The sequence below is a fragment of the Podarcis erhardii genome, assembly GCF_964252035.2.
Source record: "Podarcis erhardii genome assembly, chromosome: 3".
Classification (NCBI taxonomy): domain Eukaryota; kingdom Metazoa; phylum Chordata; class Lepidosauria; order Squamata; family Lacertidae; genus Podarcis; species Podarcis erhardii.
Genome location: NC_138507.1, coordinates 60,266,414 through 60,289,276, shown reverse-complemented (window position 1 = coordinate 60,289,276; position 22,863 = coordinate 60,266,414). Strand labels below are relative to the sequence as shown.

Below are 22,863 nucleotides of genomic sequence, written 5' to 3'. Positions count from 1 at the left end.
GGACTTGAGGGTTTGGGCTGCTCTCACGCTGTGGCTGCTACCAGCCTGAGTCACCCCTGGATGCCTCTTTCCCTGGCTCAGGCTGGCAGCAGCTCAGGCTGTCATCTTTTTTGCTCTTCAGGATATGGCAACCTGATATTTACACATTACAAAGAACAAGAAGCAGAGGTCATAGAAGAGCCCAAGGAATACGACTGAAATAATAGTTCAGGTTTGACACTTCCCAAGTGAGGCACACTTTTTTGTCAGAAGCAAACAGCTGAGAAGTAAGTGTCCCCAAGGGGAAACCCAGTATATTAATGTCTCCCAAGCAGCTTTTGCATCCCCTATGAATAAAAAGCCAAAAGCTATTTTAGGTATACCTGTAAACACCTGTATGAAACTTCTCTTCTGACACCATATCTTGGGCTATGCTCATACTTGCTTATTTGCTGGAATGTTGCTTTTATTAGGGTTGTCAGGTCAGGAGTACCCCAGATCCTGGGATTTTGAGGCCCAAACCTGAGGTCTAGAGGCAGGCCTCAGTGATGTCATGATGATGGGCCCTGGTGATGTCATTAAGCATGACAAATTAAGTAATAACCATAGTGCAGAACCTGAAAAGGAAGATGGCCTTGCAACCTATGTTTGTTGTGAACTGCTCTTGTGGTGGTAATGATGCAAAGCCAGTCAGTACTGTATATAAAATTACTTTCCTTTTGACCTCCCTATTTACACACTCTGATCACCAACCCTTATACCATTATACACTTTCTTACTTTTTAAGGTGATTCTTTAAGACATTCTTGCTTGTTCAGAAAACAACAACACCACATTTAGGAGTTCATAGGAACGCATTGCATTAACATCAGCATACAAAATCAGCTGTGGTGCAGGTCTGCCTGTCTGGCATATATATCAGTCTAGCAGAAGTGGGGATCAATCTGGTGGGAGTGGGGGCACTAGCACAAAGCTGATTAACTTCCCCAGCCTCTGATTGAAACAGAAACACACAGAAACAATCTATTCCCGAAGCTCAGTGTTTAAGACACAGGATGTGCCAGGAGTTGTAGTCCACCAAAGCAAAAATAGCAAATGTCACAGCAAGAACAGACCTTTACAAACTTCTACTTTACACACAATTCTACTTCTACTTTAGACACAATTTATTCACCAACCTCTGTGTTTAAGACATGTGGGGGGAGAGGAGCCCCCCAAAAAGCACTGGGCTGTAGAAACACATTTGGTGAATTAAAATATCTTCAGGCTCTGGGGAGGGTCTTCTCATGAGCCAGGAGGAGTCTCCAGGGAGCTGATATGTGATTTCAATTACATGTGCGGAGGCCCAGAATGTAACACGGGCATAAATTGGGAGTTGCCTGTACAAAAAAATTAACAAAAAACCCCCTTAACATTCAATAAAAATAATACAGAATGGCCTATTGACTTTCAGTCTCTCTGTGTTTGCATATTCATTCTATCTGCAATTATCTCTCTCCATACTCCAGGAGTGGAAAACCCCTTGTCAGCCCGATGAGCAATTTCCCTCATGCAGAACCTTCTGGGGCCCACATAACACTGGACAAAAAGCAGATGGAGCAACAGGTGCACTCTTGCCTTTGTACAGTAGGTGACAGTCCAGCCTTGCCAAAGCCAGGGGTTTCTACACCCACCCATATTCCACATATGCATTTCTCCAGCGGGGCAAGTGAGAGGCAGGATCATGATTCAAGGACACCTTCCAGCCAGGCAAAAACACTTGAGGAGGATGAAGAGCAGGGCTGGTGAGGGTGAGACCTGGGGACAGTTCTGAGGGCCAAGCAGAGAGGATTGGAGGACCTCCTTCATAAGCCAAGGTCTGATGTTCCCCACCTCTGCCAAACACCCTTGAAATCAACAAAGGTTTTGCTGTAACTTGATGGAAGCTGAGACTGTCGTTCTCTCTTGAACATGCTAGGCTGCAATAATTCTTTCTGAACTTTGTTTAATTGTAAAAGAAGCTCATGGGCTTTACTTACATGTACCTAGAATAACAAGGAGAGCTCACAAAAAAAGCCCAGGGGGTACAGCTGAAATAATTGTTCAGGTCTGACACTTCCAACACCTTTTGTCGGAAGTAAACAGCTCAGAAGAGACCACAGAAGTAAGTGCCCTCAGGGGAGATGCACAATACACTGATGTCTCACAAGCAAGTTTTACATCACCAGTGAATATTATTTAGAAAAGTCTGACTAAACTGGAAACTTTTCTTTTGACACCAATTTTTGAACTGGGGCTATGCCCATCATTGTTTATTTATTGGAATTTCATTATGCCATTTGCAGTCTTCCATAGAAAGCACACCAGCCTTGTCTTGTGCCTCAGAGAATGGCTGTAGCTCAGTGAAAGAGGTTCTGCTTTGCATACAGAAGGTCCCAGGTTCAATCCCCATAATATCCAGGTAGGGTTTGGAAAGGCTCCTGCCCAAAACGCAAGTGAGCTGCTGCCTCTCATTGCAGACAATATGGAGGTTTATGCACTAATTCAATTCGACGTAGGATAAGATAGCTTCCTATGTTCGCATGTTCCGACCCAGAGACTGCCCCCCTTAATAAACACACATTTGACTCAAATTTTAGTTTTGGTTTTTGGCAGAATTTAGGCCACAACTTAATTGATTACAGAAAAGTGAGTGGCTGCATAGGCTTTGGTTCGACTAGCTCCCTGCATCCTTGCAGGTAGTGCTGACCCAGAGCTCCATCATAGGTCAGCCAAGGGTGAACACCGGAGGTAGGTGAAAGGCCCGGGAACAGACCCCAGATGCTCCCCTGGACTCAGGCACGGGCACAACCCCCTCTCGGGGGTTGACCAAACCAAGTTGAGTCCCTGGATTCCTTTAACGGAATACAGTAGTACCTCCGGTTACAGACACTTCAGGTTACAGACTCCACTAACCCAGAAATAGTACCTCAGGTTAAGAACTTTGCTTCAGGATGAGAACAGAAATCGTGCGGCGGCAGCGGGAGGCTCCATTAGCTAAAATGGTACCTCAGGTTAAGAACAGTTTCAAGTTAAGAACGGACCTCCAGAACGAATTAAGTTCTTAACCCGAGGTACCACTGTACCCTTCACATAGGGATGGCGAGACCGTTTTCCCATCCCTATCACCTGAACCAGTGCCTATTCGCAAACTTACAAGTTGTGACGATTTGCTACGCGGCAGGCGAAACTCAAATGGCAACAGCCAATCAGCCAAGTGGGGAAAATTCCCGCTGTGCCCCTGTCCCAACGACAGACGACACACGACGGCATAGCAAGGTCAATCGCAAAATGCCCTAAATATAGGGAGAGGTGGGTGAGTGTTCCGATGCACGAGCTGAAATAGGAAGCTCTGGGTCACGTGCATAGGTATATATAGGTCCCTCGATCCATTTAGAATGCACCCCATTGGCCAGATTCAACCCAGCAACGAGGGACCTACCAATCGGGTGTTGTAGCTGTCCAATATACCTGCCCACAACCAGGAGATCAGTCTCCAGGTCTCACTGCAACACGTGCCCTCTTTTAGAGAGGACACGCTTTATCCTGCATGATCAAAGACATTAGGGTAGTCCTTGAAGTCAACAGGCCAGCCTCCCTATTCAACACTCAATGCAGTTTCTAGAGCATTCAGTCTTTTAGCACCAGTGGTCTGATTTACGAAGCCCTGGTCCCAATCCCGGAGAGGAGTCTTAGGTCTTAGGTGCTCTGACTCTATTCATCTCTACCTTACATTTGTCTGTAGCAAATAGCAGAAACCTGGCGGGTAGTTGAGCTGTCCATTGACAGAGACAGATGTCCTGATCCTGGGCAGAAACATCAGGACTGTGCTGGGAATCAGACAGTTGTTCCCATTCTTTTTCTGGCCCATAATAATCTCTGTCATACCTATGGTGTTTCCTTCAGCAGCACATTGGGCAGGGGGTGATTGTGTGGTTGACCCTAAAGTGAGACTCTAAGCCTTCACAAAGTATATAGTAAAGCAGTACAAAGAAGATGCTGTTTGGGTTAGCTCACTTACTAACAAACAACTGTTGTTATACTGCTGGTTTTAAAACACTTTTTGCAAGCACCCAAAATATCATTATAGTCTTCTCTCAGCATTCTACTGTCCTGTCAAGACCTGAGCAAGTTCTGTACCTCCCAGATTTCCCCCCCTCTATCACTGCTGCATCCCACCCATCCACCAAAAAGCCCAAGGCAGATTACATGGACCGCTCTCATTTCATCAACAATACGTTGAGGTTAGGCTGAGAGACAATCAGTGCTTTCCAACTTTAGACATGCTCAGAGTTTAGTCATTAATTTCAATGGGTCTGCACTGAAGACAGTTGATACAACCCAACAACATGTCTAAAGAATAATAACATTGCCTGCCCTCATTGCATATTGTCACCCAAGCTTGCAATATTTAGTTGATAAGGTAAAACATATATACAAAGCTTCCAGTGAAGGAATGTGTAAGTAATATGGATGAGAATGAGAAATGTCTCACAAGAAAATGCAGCTCATCTAAAGAAAGTAGAATTGCAGCTTAATCGAAGAGGTAGGAATGACGAGAGGGACCTTATCTGGGACTTAGATGAGAGGGAACAGGCCAAATCTGTGGGGAAAACAGTGGACAGTTAGAGCAACATTATTATGGGCAAGACATATATAGACAATTGGTGACCCTGCTGTTAAGATTAAACAGGCAAGTGAGTAATGAGCATGGAGGTCTGTACATCACAGGACATTTGACAGCCAGCAACATTGCTGTTGCTGAAGAAGCATGTGCCTTGCTGACCACACCTTCAGTTACACTGTTCATTAGAAAGGACTGGATTATATAAGGCATTGGCTGATTTCAGACTTCTCAGCTGAAGAGAAACTCTGGAAGTTAAGGCAGTGGGCAACAGCAGGTAATCCTTACTGTACTTTGTTCTATTTCAAACCAACTACAAGAAATTGGATTTTCATTTTCATGTATATGATCCATGTCTTTATACTAAATACATGTGCATTTCAGTTACTTTTTAAAAAAAGTTTCAGATAAACTACTGAAAGACTTTGTCTTAATTCTGGCTTTAAAGAATGTAACAAATTCAAATCACCCAGACTAATTGTTGGAGACTTCCAAAAACACAAAGACACACACACAGAGCTTGGAAATTTACTTCAGTACTGTCCTTTATCCTGGTTTATTTGCTTTGTAAAAGAGAAGCTTGATATTAAAACTGTGATACTAGACCATAAAAATCAATAAATGTTGACTATTTGTTTTTAATCTTTTGGTTGCGAGATTTTCAGTCCTGTAATTCTGTTTATATTTCTGCAGTAACTGGAAATGAAGAAACACCCTTTTTTAAAAACTTGAAACTTATTTTTTGGAAATTGTGAGAAATAAAGTTCCCACCACCACCATTACATAAACATTTATTTTGTTCTCCTCTTCATCTACATAACCAATTTTTCATTTTTAAAAACAGATTTATAAAAATACAAAATAGAATCATAACCAAGCGAAGATTGAAGATTAAAAAATACACCGTTGTGCACACAGTGCAATATTCCCATACGCACGTACAGTATTATAAACAAAAATGTAGATTTACTGAAGTAGCCCAAATCACCCTTTTTCAACACTGAGCCATGCTGTCACTTACTCGGGGGTAAGTCCCATTGAAAGTACGAGGACTTTCCTCTGAGTGAACAAACAGAAGATAAAACTGTAAATTATGTAACAAGTCAATTTTTAAGTTCACCCTAACAACCCTGTTTCCTGTATAGACATGACTTCTAGGAGAAGGTAGCCGGGTCAACTCTGCTAGATGGGTAGGGTTTAAACAATAAAATTATTATTATTATCAGAGGTGAGACAAAGGGAACATGCTCTTCTAATGTCTGTATCTATAGCTATGTATCTACCTCTCTATTGGGAGGGGGGCATATTTAGGATACCCCAGAAATGCACTTTGTCTTTTTGGAGAGTTGTTGTTGCATTTTTTTTTTTTTTTGCAATGTTTTATACAACATTTTAAAGTCTTCTCAGTATGGATATATTGCCCCACCACCACATTAGTCCTGTAAACCCTGAAGAATGCTGTGATCTCTGTTACAGAGCAAGCATGTGGTTGCGCCTCTAGAATGGGTGCAGCCAAAATCAAAATCCTCTTACACCAGGCATCCTTATGATCATACTAAAGTGTCATGGCATTCAGGCAAAACAAAAAATGAACAAAACAGAACTAGTGAGCACTCACATTTGAAGTCCCTATCTAAAACCTCCGAATTCACATTAATTTCCCTGCAACACTTCACTGTACTTACGGTTAATCAGGGTGATTTAAAAATGAGAATGTAGATTTTGTCCATACTTTGTGATTTTAGTCTGCTTTCATGACCATGAATACAGTATAGAACTAGAGGAGGCGGCTATTACAGATTAATGAATCAATAGGAAAAGGATGTGATTTTGTGTCTGTAGGAAACTACCGTAGGTTACACTAGTTTGACTGATAACCTAGTTCTGTAATAATATTCCTTGAGCCAGACAGACTCTCTCCTAAGGATTCTTTGCACAAATATTACACTCTGTGCTTCATAATTCCCAGGCAAAGTTCAAGGTTTTGGTATCAACAAATAATGCCTATTAGAGACGAAGGAGAAATTTGATTCAGTTCACATTTAATGGTGAACCTACTAAATTCACTTTCCAAAATGATTTTTTAAAATACAGCCATCTTTCTACATTTGCACTTCTCCAAATTCTGTACTGCATTCTCCAGCCAAGTAATGTGTATAAAAGTAGGATAATAAAAATGCAGATATTAATGAAAATAGCACACAGAGGTGCACTTAGTTAGGGAAAATTGTTTTGCAAAAATGTATATATGGCACTCAAATGCTGTTGAATATTCATGAGAACATCACAAGAAAAAAAATATCACAAACCAATGTGGAAATATGGAAAACGGAACTTAAGATCAGGAAACTGAAAGAAACTGAAATGGAGATGGCTTCTTTAGAGCTAGGGACCACGTAACTTGAAAGACTGCCTTTCCCCTTATATACCCAGTAGGTCACTGCTGCTGTCTGCAGGAGAGTCCCTTAAATATTACTATTTATATTTTCCAGAGACAGTTGGAAGGCATTTTTGTTTCAACCAGCTTTTCCAGCTGGGTAAAAATATGTTGATTCTGTATTTCAAAGTGTCATCTTTTGTGCCTTAAAAAAGGAGAGAGAACCAATTTTAGTTGTTTGCTTGGTGTGTTTGAGACTCACGTGGGAGGTGATTCATAAATTAATGAACTCGGTCACATAATAAAATAAGTAGCTTAGTATTTACGCCCACCCTCTCCCAGATACAGAAGAAAGATTGCCGGAGCCAAAACAGCTGAGAGGGGCAGAAAGAAGTGGTGGAGAAGAATGAGCTCTGCTGTGGAAGCTGCCCCAGCCCCGCTTTGCTTTAAGATTAATGGCTCCTGCTACCGGACCCTACATCCCTTTGGGGTCCAGCTAACCATCTACGTGGTCTGTGCCCTGGGCATGCTACTTACAGTCCTGGGGAATCTGCTGGTGATTATTTCCATCTTCCACTTCAAAATCCTTCACACCCCTACCAATTTCTTGCTGCTGTCCCTGGCGCTGGCAGACCTCCTGTTAGGCTTAACAGTCCTTCCCTTCAGCACAATCCGCTCCGTGGAGAGCTGCTGGTACTTCGGAGATGCCTTCTGCCGTTTCCACACCTTCTTGGACACTGTCTTCTGCTTGGCCTCCATTTTTCACCTCTGCTTTATCTCCATCGACCGCCACTGTGCCATCTGCGACCCTCTGCGCTACACCACCAAGTTCACCGTGAAGGTCGCTGGCGTCTACGTCGTGGTCGGGTGGGGAGTCCCTGTGCTTTACACGTCCATCTTCCTCTATAGCAAAAGAGTTGAGGAAAGTTTAGGCCAGTTCTTGCAGGACATGCCTTGCGTTGGGAGCTGCCAGCTGCTGTTCAACAAACTCTGGGGCTGGATCAACTTCCCGCTCTTCTTCTTCCCCTGCCTCATCATGGTAGGGCTGTATGTCAAGATATTTATTGTGGCGACCAGGCAAGCCAAGCAAATAAACAGTGTCAATCAGAGAGCCGGGTCCATGCGTCGGTCAGGAGCGACAAGGCGAGAAATGAAGGCAGCGAAAACACTGGGAATCGCTGTTGGCATCTACCTCTTATGCTGGTTGCCATTTACCATGGACACGATGGTAGACAGTCTTCTAGATTTCATTACCCCACCTGTTGTGTTTGATGTTCTCATTTGGTTTGCTTACTTTAATTCAGCCTGCAACCCTTTGATTTATGTGTTTTCCTACCACTGGTTCAGGAAAGCTGTAAAGCTTGTTTTATCCCGTCAGATCTTCTATACAAGAACGTCTACTGTGGACTTGTACCAGGAGGAATAACCCAAAGGCAACAGAGGTGCTAACTTACTACATGGCTGGATACCACCCAGAGATGGAGGGGTCAGGAGATCTGGGGCCTAGCACAAAAGGCTTGGGATTCAGATCTCCTGGACCATCCCATGGACCAATGACCATGGCTGAAGTTATTTTGGTCACAACCACACCATTCATTTAAACAACTCTTATACTGCTTTAAACATCATGGCTTCCCCAAAAGGATTCTGCAAACTTTAGTTGTTGACCCCACAGAACTACAATTCCCAGAACCCTTAACAAACTACAGCCCCCAGGATTCTCCATGACTGCTAAATTGGTATAAGAGTGTTGTAAATGTATGGTTGCTATAGAGTGCGAAAAATGTGGAATTAAACGAAACCCTGTAAGCAAAAGATATGGCGAGGAAAGGGACTCATTTATTGCTTTATTAATACAGTATGTATGTATGTATGTATGTATGTATGTATGTATGTATTACCATAAGATTAATTCATTTTAGTAATGGATTGAAGTGCTCTGATGGTGTTTCCTGCTTGGCAGGGGGTTGGACTCGATGGCCCTTGTGGTCTCTTCCAACTCTATGATTCTATGATTCTATGATTCTATGCTACCAAATGAAAAGAGAAAGTTATCTGAACACGGTAGCAGTTAAAAGTACAGAAGCCGAAATAGGACTGAAAGCCCGAATGGATTTAATCAGTACAGTAAACACCTTGATTCTTGGTTGATCATTCAGTAGGAGCCTACTTTCAGGGTACGTTTTATTCAGTTTGCTTTTTGAAACGATATTGGTGCACTACTGTAACAAAGGATGATGAATAAAATATTAAACTGATTTCAATTGTAAAAGTTTGCTTTCTTTTTAAGTCACCTCATACTTTTGTCAATATTTGTCAATATTTCTCAAGTTGTTGACAATATTTGGGAAATATGCAAATATATTTAATGGTCAATCGATCAATCAAGATGATTAATGGACTAAAATTCTTTACCCGGCTGAGAATATTTCTTGCAACAAGCGCTTTGTATCTTCTCTTTCCCTCCCCTCGTCTCTTTTGGAGGGTTTTGCTCCAGCAGGATGCATCAGCAGTTTCTTCTGTGAATGATGACATCTGTGATTCTATCCACAAAGCCTCTCAGTAATTATCACAACTTATTTCATAAGAACGATTATTTCCATTTTTATTTGATTGCTCTTGTGTTTGCATATATTGAGCAAATGTGACTCTCTTTGTGGAAATAGATTGTCCTCTGACCTTCTGACCTGAAGAAATATTTAAATAGCAGAAGCATATTTTCAGCTTCAGCTATAATTATAGCAGCAGCCAAATCTGCCCACCTATCTCCTGGCAGCCTTGCCTTGACTGACCTTGGGGAGGGGAGAATGGAAACCAGCTGTGGACACTTTGAAACAGGTGGCCCATAGACCATAACGGGTGCTGGGGTTGCACTCAAGTTTTCAGTAGTATGTTTCTGAGCAAAATTCAAAGTGTTGCTGCTGACCTTTAAAGCCCTAAACGGCCTCTGCTCAGTATACCTGAAGGAGCATCTCCACCCCCATCATTCTGCCCGGACACTGAGGTCCAGCGCCGAGGGCCTTCTGGCAGTTCCCTCACTGTGAGAAGTGAAGTTACAGGGAACCAGGCAGAGGGCCTTCTTGGTGGTGGCACCCGCCCTGTGGAACGCCCTCCCACCAGGAAATAAAGAACTATGTACACAACTTTTAGAAGACATCTGAAGGCAGCCCTGGTTAGGGAAGTCTTTAATGTTTGATGTTTTATTGTGTTTTTAATATTCTTTTGGGAGCTGCCCAGAGTGACTGGGGAAACCCAGCCAGATAGGCAAGGTATGAAGAAGAAGAAGAAGAAGAAGAAGAAGAAGAAGAAGAAGAAGAAGAAGAAGAAGAAGGAGGAGGAGGAGGAGGAGGAGGAGGAGGGGGAGAAGTTTGAGGTTTGTTTGTTTACTTACTTACTTACTTACTTTCCTTCCTACTCCCTTCTCTATCTTGGGTTGTTCTTTCCCCTGTTTCTGCTCCCTCATCTCTTTTTCTCCTCCACATTCCCTGCTCTGAATGCTACTTGTTTTTCAAGACATGGAGGTTATAGTAGGTGGTCGAATGGGTGATAGGTCAGGATTTTAAAGTGATCGGTTAGGATTTTAAAAATGTTATATCCAGTGCTATTTTTCTAAAAAAAATGTTTAGGGGTACTCTCATTTTGACTCAACAAAATCACCATTTTCTAGTTCAAATCGGGGGAAATGGATTCAAATCAGTAAATGGACAAAAGTACGAAGAACATGCATTACCTCCACACATTCCACACTTCTTCACACACTGATGGTTCACCTTGCTATAGAAATTTTTTTTTTAAAAAAAAAAATTAGTTTCTTCTCCTGTTAGATTCACAAAATGTTTAGGGGTATGCATACCCCTACATTCCCCCAGGAAAAGCACTTATATCTTTCCAACAGGTTAAAACGTTAGCAGATTTAAAAGTAAATTCAGCAGTATAAGTTATGTTGAGATGAAGTAAGACAGAGGGAATATGGATTGACTAGAATATGCAGTAGTAATAGAGTTTTGGAGGAAACCATGGAAGGCGGGAAGGGAAGGCGAGGTTTAATGCATTGTTACTTTTAATGTGGAGAAATTGTAGTGATGAAAATTATAAATAAAATTTACTTTAAAAAAAGAAATAAGAATACATCTTTCCATGTTAGTTTATAACCTCTGATTTTAAACTTCTTTATGCGTTTTTATTATATATTTTTAATTTTATAGTGGTATATAAATGTTTTTATAAATAAATAAATATGCTTGTCTCTTGGGAGCCCTCAGCCAGGGCCCTCTGAAGCCCTACAATGTGCCATTTTGCGTAGTTTTATTTTTGGTCCAACTAGACTGTATCCTTGAACTGTGGTTCCTCTTCCTTGCCAGGCTGAAGAGGTGTGTGTGTCTGCATATAGAAATCTCTGATCTTTGTGTGGCTGGAGTGTAGCCTACTGTACAAAAGAAAAAGTCCTATCTGTTGCTTCATCCCTGGGCAAATTACTTTGCAAATGTTTAACCTACTGGTAAAAGAATAAACCCACAAACTAAAAGACGTAATATGTGCACTGAAGTTGCAAACAAATAGAATATGTGACCAGATGCTTATATACCTAGCTCTGAAAGGAGCCTTATATTATGTTTGGATCCATGGTATTTGGCTCCCACATGTGACTGATTCAGGAGTTGCACATGATATGTGCTTTTATACCACTTGCAATGTGGTAACTCTATTGCTGTCTAGGCGCTGCTGCAGTTCCCAGTTACTTTATGTGCCAACTACCCCTGTATAGTCTCACTTAGATCATCTGGGGAAATTCTATTCATGGTACTGCAACCTTCAGAATACCATACAGTGGTAACCTCAAAGCAGGCATTTCCTGCTAATGCCCCTGTGCTATGAAATACACTTTCATCTGCCATATGTGAAGCAGAAACCATGAGTTGCTTCAGATGTCTTTTAAAGAGATACCTTTTTGTCCAGGCTTTCCCTGACCTATAAAATTGGGCCCTGTTTTTAATTCATTTGAATTCCCTGAATTCTTGTCTTTATTTGTTTTATATGCTTTCATACTACTGTTTTACTGGTTGAACACTGGTTGTTGTTGTTTAGTCGTGTCCGACTCTTCGTGACCCCATGGACCAGAGCACGCCAGGCACCCCTGTCTTCCACTGCCTCCCGCAGTTTGGTCAAACTCATGCTGGTAGCTTCAAGAACACTGTCCAATCATCTCATCCTCTGTCGTCCCCTTCTCTTTTTGCCCTCCATCTTTCCCAACATCAGGGTCTTTTCCAGGGAGTCTTCTCTTCTCATGAGGTGGCCAAAGTATTGGAGCCTCAGCTTCAGGATCTGTCCTTCCAGTGAGCACTCAGGGCTAATTTCCTTCAGAATGGATAGGTTTGATCTTCTTGCAGTCCATAGGACTCTCAAGAGTCTCCTCCAGCACCATAATTCAAAAGCATCAATTCTTTGGCGATCAGCCTTCTTTATGGTCCAGCTCTCACTTCCATGCATCACTACTGGGAAAACCATAGCTTTAACTATACGGACCTTTGTCAGCAAGGTGATGTCTCTGTTTTTTAAGATGCTGTCTAGGTTTCTCATTGCTTTTCTCCCAAGAAGCAGGCGTCTTTTAATTTTGTGACTGCTGTCACCTTCTGCAGTGATCATGAAGCCCAAGAAAGTAAAATCTCTCACTGCCTCCATTTCTTCCCCTTCTATTTGCCAGGAGGTGATGGGCCCAGTGGCCATGATCTACGTGTTTTTTTTATGCTGAGCTTCAGACCATATTTTGCGCTCTCCTCTTTCACCCTCATTAAAAGGTTCTTTAATTCCTCCTCACTCTCTGCCATCAAGGTTGTGTCATCTGCATATCTGAGGTTGTTGATATTTCTTCCGGGAATCTTAATTCCGGCTAGGGATTCATCCAGCCCAGCCTTTCACATGATGAATTCTGCATATAAGTTAAATAAGCAGGGAGACAATATACAGCCTTCTCGTGCTCCTTTCCCAATTTTGAACCAATCAGTTATTCCATAACCAGTTCTAACTGTAGCTTCTTGTCCCACATAGAGATTTCTCAGGAGACAGATGAGGTGATCAGGCACTCCCATTTAGTGTTATGTTGTGGGTTGACATAGCAGACGACACAGCGATTTCTCCAGTAGCTCTTTATTTCGTAAGCTGGAATAGAACTGACTGCAAACAGCTCAGCCGGCCTGCTTTTATAGGCAGCCGGCTGTCAACATCGTAACAACAACAGCCCAGAGTTCCCGCCTAAAATAACTGACGCGGACCTGAGGGAAAACTATCTACAGACCTGAGTGAAAACTATATACAGTATCCCCCTGCTGGCCCAGGGTGAAACTTCACTACATAACACCCCTCCCCACCGAGACAAGGCGTTAGTTACAATCGTAATGGTTTCCTTATATACAGCACTACGCGTAATGGTTCAATTAGGCACAAAAGCATATCGGTTACATTTCCCATACTTAGACCAACAGTGATACCTGTCCAACAACATAGTCCTTTAAATAAGTTGGGCGCTTGGGAACTCTGCCAGACCGCCGGGGACTGGTAGCCAAGTCCGGAGGGCCACACAGTTCTTGCTGAGGCTGTGGTGCGACCCTAGGTGGCGTTGGAACCAACTCCCCTGGATCCGCTGCTGTGGGTGGAGCCTCCGCAAGTGGAGTGGTCTGAGTCTGTGGTAAGTCTGGCAGACCCTCTGAAGCGGCTTGGTTCGGCTCCACGCTGGCAGTTTGCGAGGGAGGTGTAGGTGGGGCCTCGCCATCTGTACGTGTCTCTTCTGGAGCCGCAAGCGCAGTTGGGGGCACCTCGGTAGTGTCCAAGTCCCCAACCCTGCGCCTAAGCTGGTCTATGTGCCGTCGCCACAAGCGTCCGTCTTCGAGTGCCACCTGGTACGAGCGAGGTCCAGTGACTCCCACTACTGTGGCTGGCACCCAAGGAATGTCCCCCACATAGTTCCGGGCAAAGACCTGGTTTCCTGGGACAAATGACCGTGGCGCGTTGGCACAGCCTGGGGGTTCAGCCACGGCAAAGTCCGGGTGTAGCCGGTCGAGCGGTGACCTGAGGCGGCGGCCCATAAGCAGTTCAGCAGGACTCCTCCCTGTGGCCGCATGAGGGGTGATGTGTTGCACGAACAAGTATTCGGCGACCCGCTCATGCCAGTCTCCCCGGTCCAGGCGCGCCAGTGCCTCTTTTGCCGAGCGCACCATTCTTTCCGCTTGCCCGTTGCTGGATGGATGAAAGGGTGCCGTTAGGGCATGGCGGATGCCCAGTCCCAAAAGATACCGCTCAAACGTGCCTGACGTGAACTGTGGTCTGTTGTCAGAGACAAGGACATCAGGACACCCATGCGTTGCAAACAGGCCTCGCAGCACCCGGATGACAGCTTCGGTAGTGGTGGAGGGCATCAGGGCGACCTCCAGCTATTTGGAATAGGCGTCCACCACTACCATAAAGGTCCGGCCGTGAAAGGGGCCAGCCAGATCAATGTGCACCCTCGACCAGGGTGTCTTTGGCGTCTCCCAGGTGTGTCCCTTAGCTGCCGGTGGTGCAGGCCTCGACTCTTGGCACGCTTGACAGGCGGACACCCAGGCAGTGATGGCATCGTCCATATTAGGCCACCAGACATAACACCGAGCCAACGCCTTCATTTTGACAATTCCCGGGTGGCCAACGTGCAGAGCCTCCAGGACGCGCTGACGGAGTCCCTGGGGAATCACGACGCGGTCTCCCCACAGCAGACAGCCGCGATGAGCTGAGAGTTCATGTTGTCTGGTTGCGAAGGGCTGGAACTCCGATGCAAAAGGCCCTTGTGGCCACCCCCTCCACACCCAGTTGAGCACCCGGCTGATGGTGCGATCCTGGGCAGACGCGGAGGCCACAGTGGCAGCTGATACAGGCGCTGCCGGAAGATCCTCAATCAGAAGGAGCGATGAAGCTGGAGCCGGGTCTTCCACAAATGCTGGAAGAGGGCAACGGCTGAGGGCGTCGGCATGGCCCATCGATTTCCCCGGGCGATGGATGAGCCGGTAGTGGTAGGCAGCCAGGAAAACAGTCCATCGCAGCATGCGTGGCGAGAGGACCGGTGGAGTTGGACGATCACCGGCGAGGAGGCCCAGGAGTGGCTTGTGGTCAGTGATGAGGTCAAAAGTCCTGCCATAGAGGTATTCATGGAACCTCTTCACTCCAGCCACAAGTGCCAATGCCTCCTTGTCGAGCTGGCTGTAATTCCGTTCCGTCAGAGATAGTGTCCTGGAAAAGTAGGCGAGTGGTGCTTCTCTTCCATCTGGAAAACGGTGACTAAGGACAGCACCGATGCCAAAAGGTGAGGCGTCGCAGGCAAGGACCAGCGGCCTGGATTCACTGTACTGTACCAGCACACTGTCTGATGAAAGGAGAGCCTTAACCGCGTTGAAGGCCGCCGTCTCCCGATGACCCCAGGCCCAAGGCGTCTTTGTACTAAGGAGTCGGTGAAGAGGCTCAGCCACTGTGGCTTTGTGGGGCAGGAACATGTTATAAAAGTTCAGCAGCCCCAGGAACGCCTGCAACTCCGTCTTGTTCTTTGGGGTGGGGGCCTGCTGGATAGCGCGGATCTTGGATGTGGTCGGGTGAAGGCCGGAGGCATCGATAAGATAGCCCAGGAACTCTACCTGTGGAACGGCGATCTGGCACTTCTCCCTCTTTACCTTGAGCCCGGCCTCTTGGAACCTGGTCAGCACGGCACGGAGGCGCTCGAACAGCTGCTGGTGTGAGTCTGCAGACACCAAGACGTCATCAAAATATGGTACCACGCCCGGAAGCCCTTGCAGGAGACGCTCCATAAGGCTTTGGAAGATGCCAGGAGCCACACTCACCCCGAACTGCAACCGGCGGCAACGGAATGCCCCCCGGTGGGTGACGATCGTCTGGGCTTCAGCAGTGGCATCATCGACTGGCAGTTGTTGATAGGCTTGGGCAAGGTCCAGCTTAGCGAAGACCTTACCCTCACCCAGGGAATGCAGCAGGTGTTGGACAACAGGAACCGGATAAGCGTGCTGCTGAAGTGCCTTGTTGATCGTGCACTTGTAGTCAGCGCAGATTCTCAACGACCCATCTGGCTTGACAGGCGTGACGATGGGGGTTTCCCACTTGGCGTGGTCAACCGGCTCCAAAACTCCTTGGGCGATCAGTTTGTCCAGTTGTTCATCCACCTTAGCCTTGAGAGCAAAGGGAACCCGGCGTGGCTTTAGCTTGATGGGGGCGACTTGTGGATCAAGGCTAAAGGAGATGGGCGTACCTGTATATTGCCCCAAGGTGCCGTCAAAAACCTCGGCAAAGTCTTTGACCAGACCCTCAGTCTCTGCGTTAGAGATGCAGTTGATGCCGGTGACTTCCAGGCCGAGGGCATCAAACCAGTCTAGCCCTAGGAGGCTTGGCCGCTGACCTTCGACCACCACCAACCGGAGCAGGCCCGAAAAATCCTTGAAGGCAATCCGGAACCGGCCAACGCCTACCACGGGAATGTCGTTTCCCTGGTAGTCTCTCAGGTGTACGCGGTGAGAGTCGAGTTGCCTTTTGGACACTCTGGGTACCAGTCTTTTGATGGTGCTCCACGACACGATGGACAGGGCAGACCCGGTGTCGATCTCCATGTCACATGGAGCTCCTTCAATGAGCACCGTGACGTTCAGCTTGCGTCGCGTAGGTGAGTCGGTTTGGCCAATCGTGGTTCCAGACGGGCAGCGGCAGTTGGTGAGAGCGAAACAACTTTCCTTGGCAGACTGGAGTGAAGGCTTGGACTTGCGAGTCGATGAAGGGGGGGTGTCAGACGGAGCCGATCGGCAGACCTTAGCAATGTGGCCCCTTCTGGAACACTTCCTACAGATGGCGTCTCTGAATCGACACTTGGCACGGGAATGGTTGCCTCCGCAGCCGGCACATTCCAGTTGGCCCTTGGACTTCTGTTGGAACTTCCTGTGCTCCCGCTTTGTCTGGTGCACGTCATCGCCTTCACTGGAGGATGCCTCATCACTGCTGGCCTCTTCATGATGCACCGGAACTGGCTCCCTAGCAAGACGCGGGCTGCTGCACTTGCGGATCTCCTGGGCGGAGCGTTCAGCAGCTTCTGAGGCCACAGCCTCCTCAATGGCTTTCTGCAGCGTGAGGTCTGGCTTGGCGAGGAGACGCCGTTGCAGATGGATGTCCCGGACCCCGCAGACGATTCGATCCATCAGGGCATCGTCTAAGTCTCGGAACTCACAGTGCATTGCAGCCTGTCGCAGGGCGGTGGTGTAGTTGTTGATTGACTCCCCCTCTGCCTGGTTCCGGTGGTAGAACGCATGGCGGGCAGCAATCTTGGACGGCTTTGGTGCGTAGTGGTTGCGGAGCTTCTCTTGGATCGTGTCCCATGGTGTTGCCTGGACTGCTTCGGGCGCAACCAATGCTCGGGGTGTCTCAAACACCTCAGGCCCACAGAGGCTGAGGAATAGGCCCCGCTTACGATCCTTTGATACTGCTGTCAGCTCGTTGGCTTGGAGGTAGCAGTCGAACCGAGCAAGGTAGGAATCCCATGATTCAGAGGCTGGCGCAAACGGTGGTAGAGGCACAAGTGAAGCCATGATTCCGATGCCGGCGTGAAGGGCGATGGATGGAACACCGTGCTCTAGCCAGAACAGTCAGCTCTGAATTGGTTCTGTCCAGTGATTTCGCTCAGTGATTTCGCTCTGTGATTCAGCTCAGTTCAGAGGCTGGCCGCATCTGGCTGTGCTCTGATGTCCATCCATCCCATCCTCGTCGCCAGTGTTATGTTGTGGGTTGACATAGCAGACGACACAGCGATTTCTCCAGTAGCTCTTTATTTCGTAAGCTGGAATAGAACTGACTGCAAACAGCTCAGCCGGCCTGCTTTTATAGGCAGCCGGCTGTCAACATCGTAACAACAACAGCCCAGAGTTCCCGCCTAAAATAACTGACGCGGACCTGAGGGAAAACTATCTACAGACCTGAGTGAAAACTATATACAGTATCCCCCTGCTGGCCCAGGGTGAAACTTCACTACATAACACCCATTTCTTTAAGAACTTGCCATAGTTTGCTGTAGTCGACACAGTCAAAAGCTTTTGCATAGTCAATGAAGCAGAAGTAGATGTTAAAATAGAGATGGTCTAATAGATGTTAGAGATGTTAAAATATTAAGTGCAGTTATTATTATTTTTTATTACTTATCGGTAGTTAGCGTTTTATGGGCAATTGGTATGAAAAGGCGGGAAACCTACCAAATTGCAGAAAAACAGGTCCAGAGGGTTTTGTGGTAGGTCACTTTAAAGTTGATTTTGGAGTGATAAAAACACTGAGCCCCTCTGGACTAAAGTTTTTTTGCAGGTGTATTCTGAAATGTGTTCTTGATACATTAATAGTATTAGTTGTAGATTTATTTCGCTTTAGTTTATTCCGCAGTGCTCCCCCAAGGCTTTCACAATCGTCCTGTCCAGAAGAGCAGTAGAAGTGGGAGGCGATGGGAGGAGGACCCAATCATTTGTGGTATAAAAGAAATACTGCTTTAAGCAGGAAGTTATGGAATTTGCACTGATTGGAAATGAATCAGTGTGACTGCCCTTAAGCATCTGCAGGTGCAAACAGTATTGAAAGTAGGATTACGAATGACTGTCCCGATAGCGTCATGAGCAGAAATAATCACTAAAAAGGACATCTGGCGGGATCCTAAAAAGAATTTGCTTTCTGGGTAAAACTCATTTCCTCTCGTTACAAACTAGACCTGTGAAGGATATTCTCTACCCTGGCATCTTCCTTAGAGGCATTCAGTTTTGCTCTTGCAATGCTAGTCCCTATCCCAAAGCACTGGGACTGCTTAAATCATCCTCTCTTGATTACAGGCTAGACCCATCAGTCATAATGGACCATTTCATCTGTACCTGATCCCCACTCTGTTATTTGCTCCGCCTTCCTCCATCTTCAAACTCTGGTATTATGTCATTAGGGCAAACTCAGGTATTGTGATGTCTGGATTCCCAATGTGCCACAGAGTGCTTCAGAGGTCCCTGCTTCCTCATGCCCATCTAGCAGAGGCCCTGTTTCACCTCAGATAGGCCCTGAGGCCATACCCTCCAACATGTTGAGTCCCAAAACTGGGACACACATTTTCCCATCCGTGCTCGTGCATGAATCACGTGGCCTGTGCAAGATCACACAGCCCAGTGCGAGACTGGTTACATTACGCTCAGATTAAAGAAGTTTTTAAAAATGACAAAAAGTTAGGGTTCCAGGTGGAGAAATCGAAATTAGAAACAGAATTGTTAGAACCAAAGACTAAGGTACTATCTAGAATGTATAACTTGCTGTTAAAATGGAATACACAAGACGAAATGGTTAAATCGGCTATGATAAAGTGGGCACAGGACATTGGGCATAACATCATGTTTGAGGACTGGGAAAGGTTATGGACCACTGGGTTGAACTTCACCGCTTGTAATGCTCTGAAGGAAAATGTAATGAAAATGATATATAGATGGTACATGACCCCAGTTAAACTTGCCAAAATATACCATTCGTCTGATAATAAATGTTGGAAATGTAAAGAAAATGAAGGAACATTCTTTCACCTCTGGTGGACATGCCCTAAGGTGAAGGCCTTCTGGGAAATGATATATAATGAACTGAAAAAGGTATTTAAGTATACCTTCACTAAGAAACCAGAGGCCTTCCTCTTGGGTATTGTCGGCCAGAAGGTGTTAAAGAAGGATCGAACATTTTTTATGTATGCACCAACGGCAGCAAGGATACTCATTGCTAAAAACTGGAAAACTCAAGATCTACCCACACTGGAAGAGTGGCAGATGCAGCTGATGGACTATATGCAACTGGCCGAGATGACTGGCAGAATCTGAGACCTGGGAGAAGAGAGGATTGAAGAAGATTGGAAGAAATTTAAGATGTATTTACAAAAACATTGTAACTTGGTTGAAAGTTAAGAAGGATGCTAGATTATAAAAAATTGGCCACCACTAAATTAGATTTGAATTCGATGATAAGTGAGATTAAAGAAAACATAATTTTTTTGGAGAATTGCTAGATTATATTTAAATGAGTGGATACAAGACCGTAAACAAGTTGATAATTTGCTTGGAAAAACGTTTTACGATGAAAATGGGAGCGGGAGACGTGAGGGAGTCCAAAGAATTGATGAAACCACGTTGCGTTGGAAGTAAGATTGTTTATTATTTGTGTATTTGTATTCAAAAACTTTAATAAATATTTATATATATAAAAAAAGATCACACAGCCCAAAAGAAGCACTTTTGGGGTGGCCGTGCTCTCACAGCGCCCCAAAATGTGTGTTTGGGGGCACTGCACAAGATCATGCCCCCCAAAAGGTGCTTTTTGAGGGGCGAGATCTTGACTGGAAATTGTGAGAGATCATGGCACCCAAAATGGCTGCCATGCTCTCACAGGAAAAAATGGGATGTCTCTCTTTTTTTTCAGGACACTTGCGTGGTATGTGAAGCATTTCACTTTGGCTTGGGATGTGTCTAAATCTGACACACATTCCTGTTATGTGGCTGGTGGCAGAAGTCAGTGAGGCTGTCGGTATTCAGCAAGAGAGTCTGGCAATGCTGGACATAGCTCCCGAAAACCACAAGCAGGTAGCTAATATTTATCACAAAGCAAGGTAACTATTATATTATACCTTGGACACTTTTTGTTTTTTGAGGATTGAGACTCCAATTACACCTCTCGTTCATCTAGGAGTAGGGCTATACTTCTTCCAAGCCTTACTGTCGATCCCAGGGTATGGTCTGAGTTCACATGATGCAACTTGCTGAAGACTAGGCTAAGACTACGTCTGCTCAGGGTATGGATGGGGGAACCCCAAGAACCCCATTTATACTGTGAGCTCTGTGATAAATTTAGTGACTAAATGAAATGCCAGGATCCTTACTAGACTCTCTTGCTTCAAACGGTCATCCCCATATTTCAAAATAATTGGTACTGTGGTACCTCGGGTTAAGTACTTAATTCGTTCTGGAGGTCCGTTCTTAACCTGAAACTGTTCTTAACCTGAAGCACCACTTTAGCTAATGGGGCCTCCTGCTGCCACCGTGCCACTGGAGCACGATTTCTGTTCTCATCCTGAAGCAAAGTTCTTAACCTGAAGCACTATTTCTGGGTTAGCAAAGTCTGTAACCTGAAGTGGATGTAACCTGAAGCGTATGTAACCTGAGGTACCACTGTACATCCTTGTTTCTCAGGCTTTCCTCGTGCTTAGTAGGAAATGTTATTAAAATTGCCCTTCTAAATAAGCTACTGAAATATGGATTACATATGACTGTGGAATTAGAAGGGTACAGTATTCATCTTGTGACTGAAATGATACAAAGCAAGTAGAAATAAGAATTGTGCTCTTCAGCAAACTGGTGAGAAATGTTATTAATATGCTGATTAGCATAGATGTATGATTATATGGTTGTAACCTGCCATTGAGGTGAATAGTGAGCAAAAAATAATAAAAAATAAACATATAAAATTATATTTTTTTAAAAAAAATATTGCAACAATTTATGTTAACCCCAGTTTGCACCATAATAAGGTGATTCAAAGGTACACTATGCACCTGCCTACATCGCCCTTCTCTACTTCCATTCTTCTTATGGTTCAGCGCAGCAGCAATGGCAAAGCTGCTCTCAGAAGTCTGCTGTGATGCTTTCGCTCGCATTACCACATGTGGTGATCAAGCAAACTGCAGCATGACAACACCCTTACCTTCTTATTATATGTATTACTTGGCACTGCCCTCAGTGTGCACCATCAGTGCACATGCTGCTATTTGTTGAATATTTATTATAGTATATATTTAGCTCCACAGTGTATGCATGGCACTTCACAGAGTACCAGAGGGCAGGCCCCTGCCCCAGGGAGCTTACAATACAAAATTCCACACAGAAAACTGCATACAGAAAATCAAATGTAGAATATCAATTATACACAAAAATAATACAGTTAAAGTGGCAGTTTAATCATACAAGATGAGCAGTGGACAATAAATAAAAAATTCTGAAAAGCTTTGGGTATTTTATTTTATTTTTTATTGTATGAGTGCATCTGAAAGAATGGGTATCAAGAGCATTCCTCTTTTCGAATGGTAAAAATTTCACATTAAAGGGGCCACAGCACAGGAAGTCAAGGTGTATAGTAGAAACTCTGGGCACGCCCCCCCCCGACCTTTCTGCCAGGGAATTTAGTGACAGTTGCTGTTTTACATGCTTAGATGCAGGCTGATGCAAAAGCAAACAAGCAGACCGATCAGTTTACTTATTTAAAAGCATTTATAAACTTCCATTTTAAAAAATCTCTGTGTTGTGTGCAACACAGAAAAACACACAATCGAAACAAAAATGCAGCCCGAAACCGATCAGACAGCAGTATAAAAACATGTAAAAGCAAGTTACAGATAGGTAGCCGTGTTGGTCTGCCATGGTCAAAACAAAAAAATAAAAAAATTCCTTCCAGTAGCACCTTAAAGACCAACTGAGTCTGACCAACTTAAAGACCAATCTCAGTTGGTCTTTAAGGTGCTACTGGAAGGAATTTTTTTATTTTTTTATGTAAAAGCAAATAAAACAAAACCCAAGGGGATTCCAGCACATCGAACAGAGTCCAATCTTACGGGGCCACGGCAAAAAGAGAAGTCTTTTCCAAGACGTAAATTACAAGAAGACACGGAGCTAAACACCAGCATCTCCATATACTTGCTGGGTGTTAACTTAAAAACAACAACAACAACCCAAACCCTAGATGTTCCACACAGAAAATTGAGGCTGCACATTTCATAAAGCGAAAAGGGGGCGGAGCCTGTGGGCCTCGCCCCGCC

At 45.0% G+C, this 22,863-nt stretch overlaps 1 protein-coding gene across 1 annotated transcript; it reads left to right on the top strand.

Annotated features, from left to right (window-relative positions):
• Positions 1-7,404: 7,404 nt before the first annotated feature.
• On the top strand, positions 7,405-8,424 carry LOC309338689 (trace amine-associated receptor 5-like; the record flags this gene model as incomplete). Its single annotated transcript, XM_081855997.1, has 1 exon — positions 7,405-8,424. One exon carries the CDS (start codon positions 7,405-7,407, stop codon positions 8,422-8,424), a length of 1,020 nt encoding a protein of 339 aa, XP_081712123.1.
• Between the last annotated feature and the right edge of the window lie 14,439 nt (positions 8,425-22,863).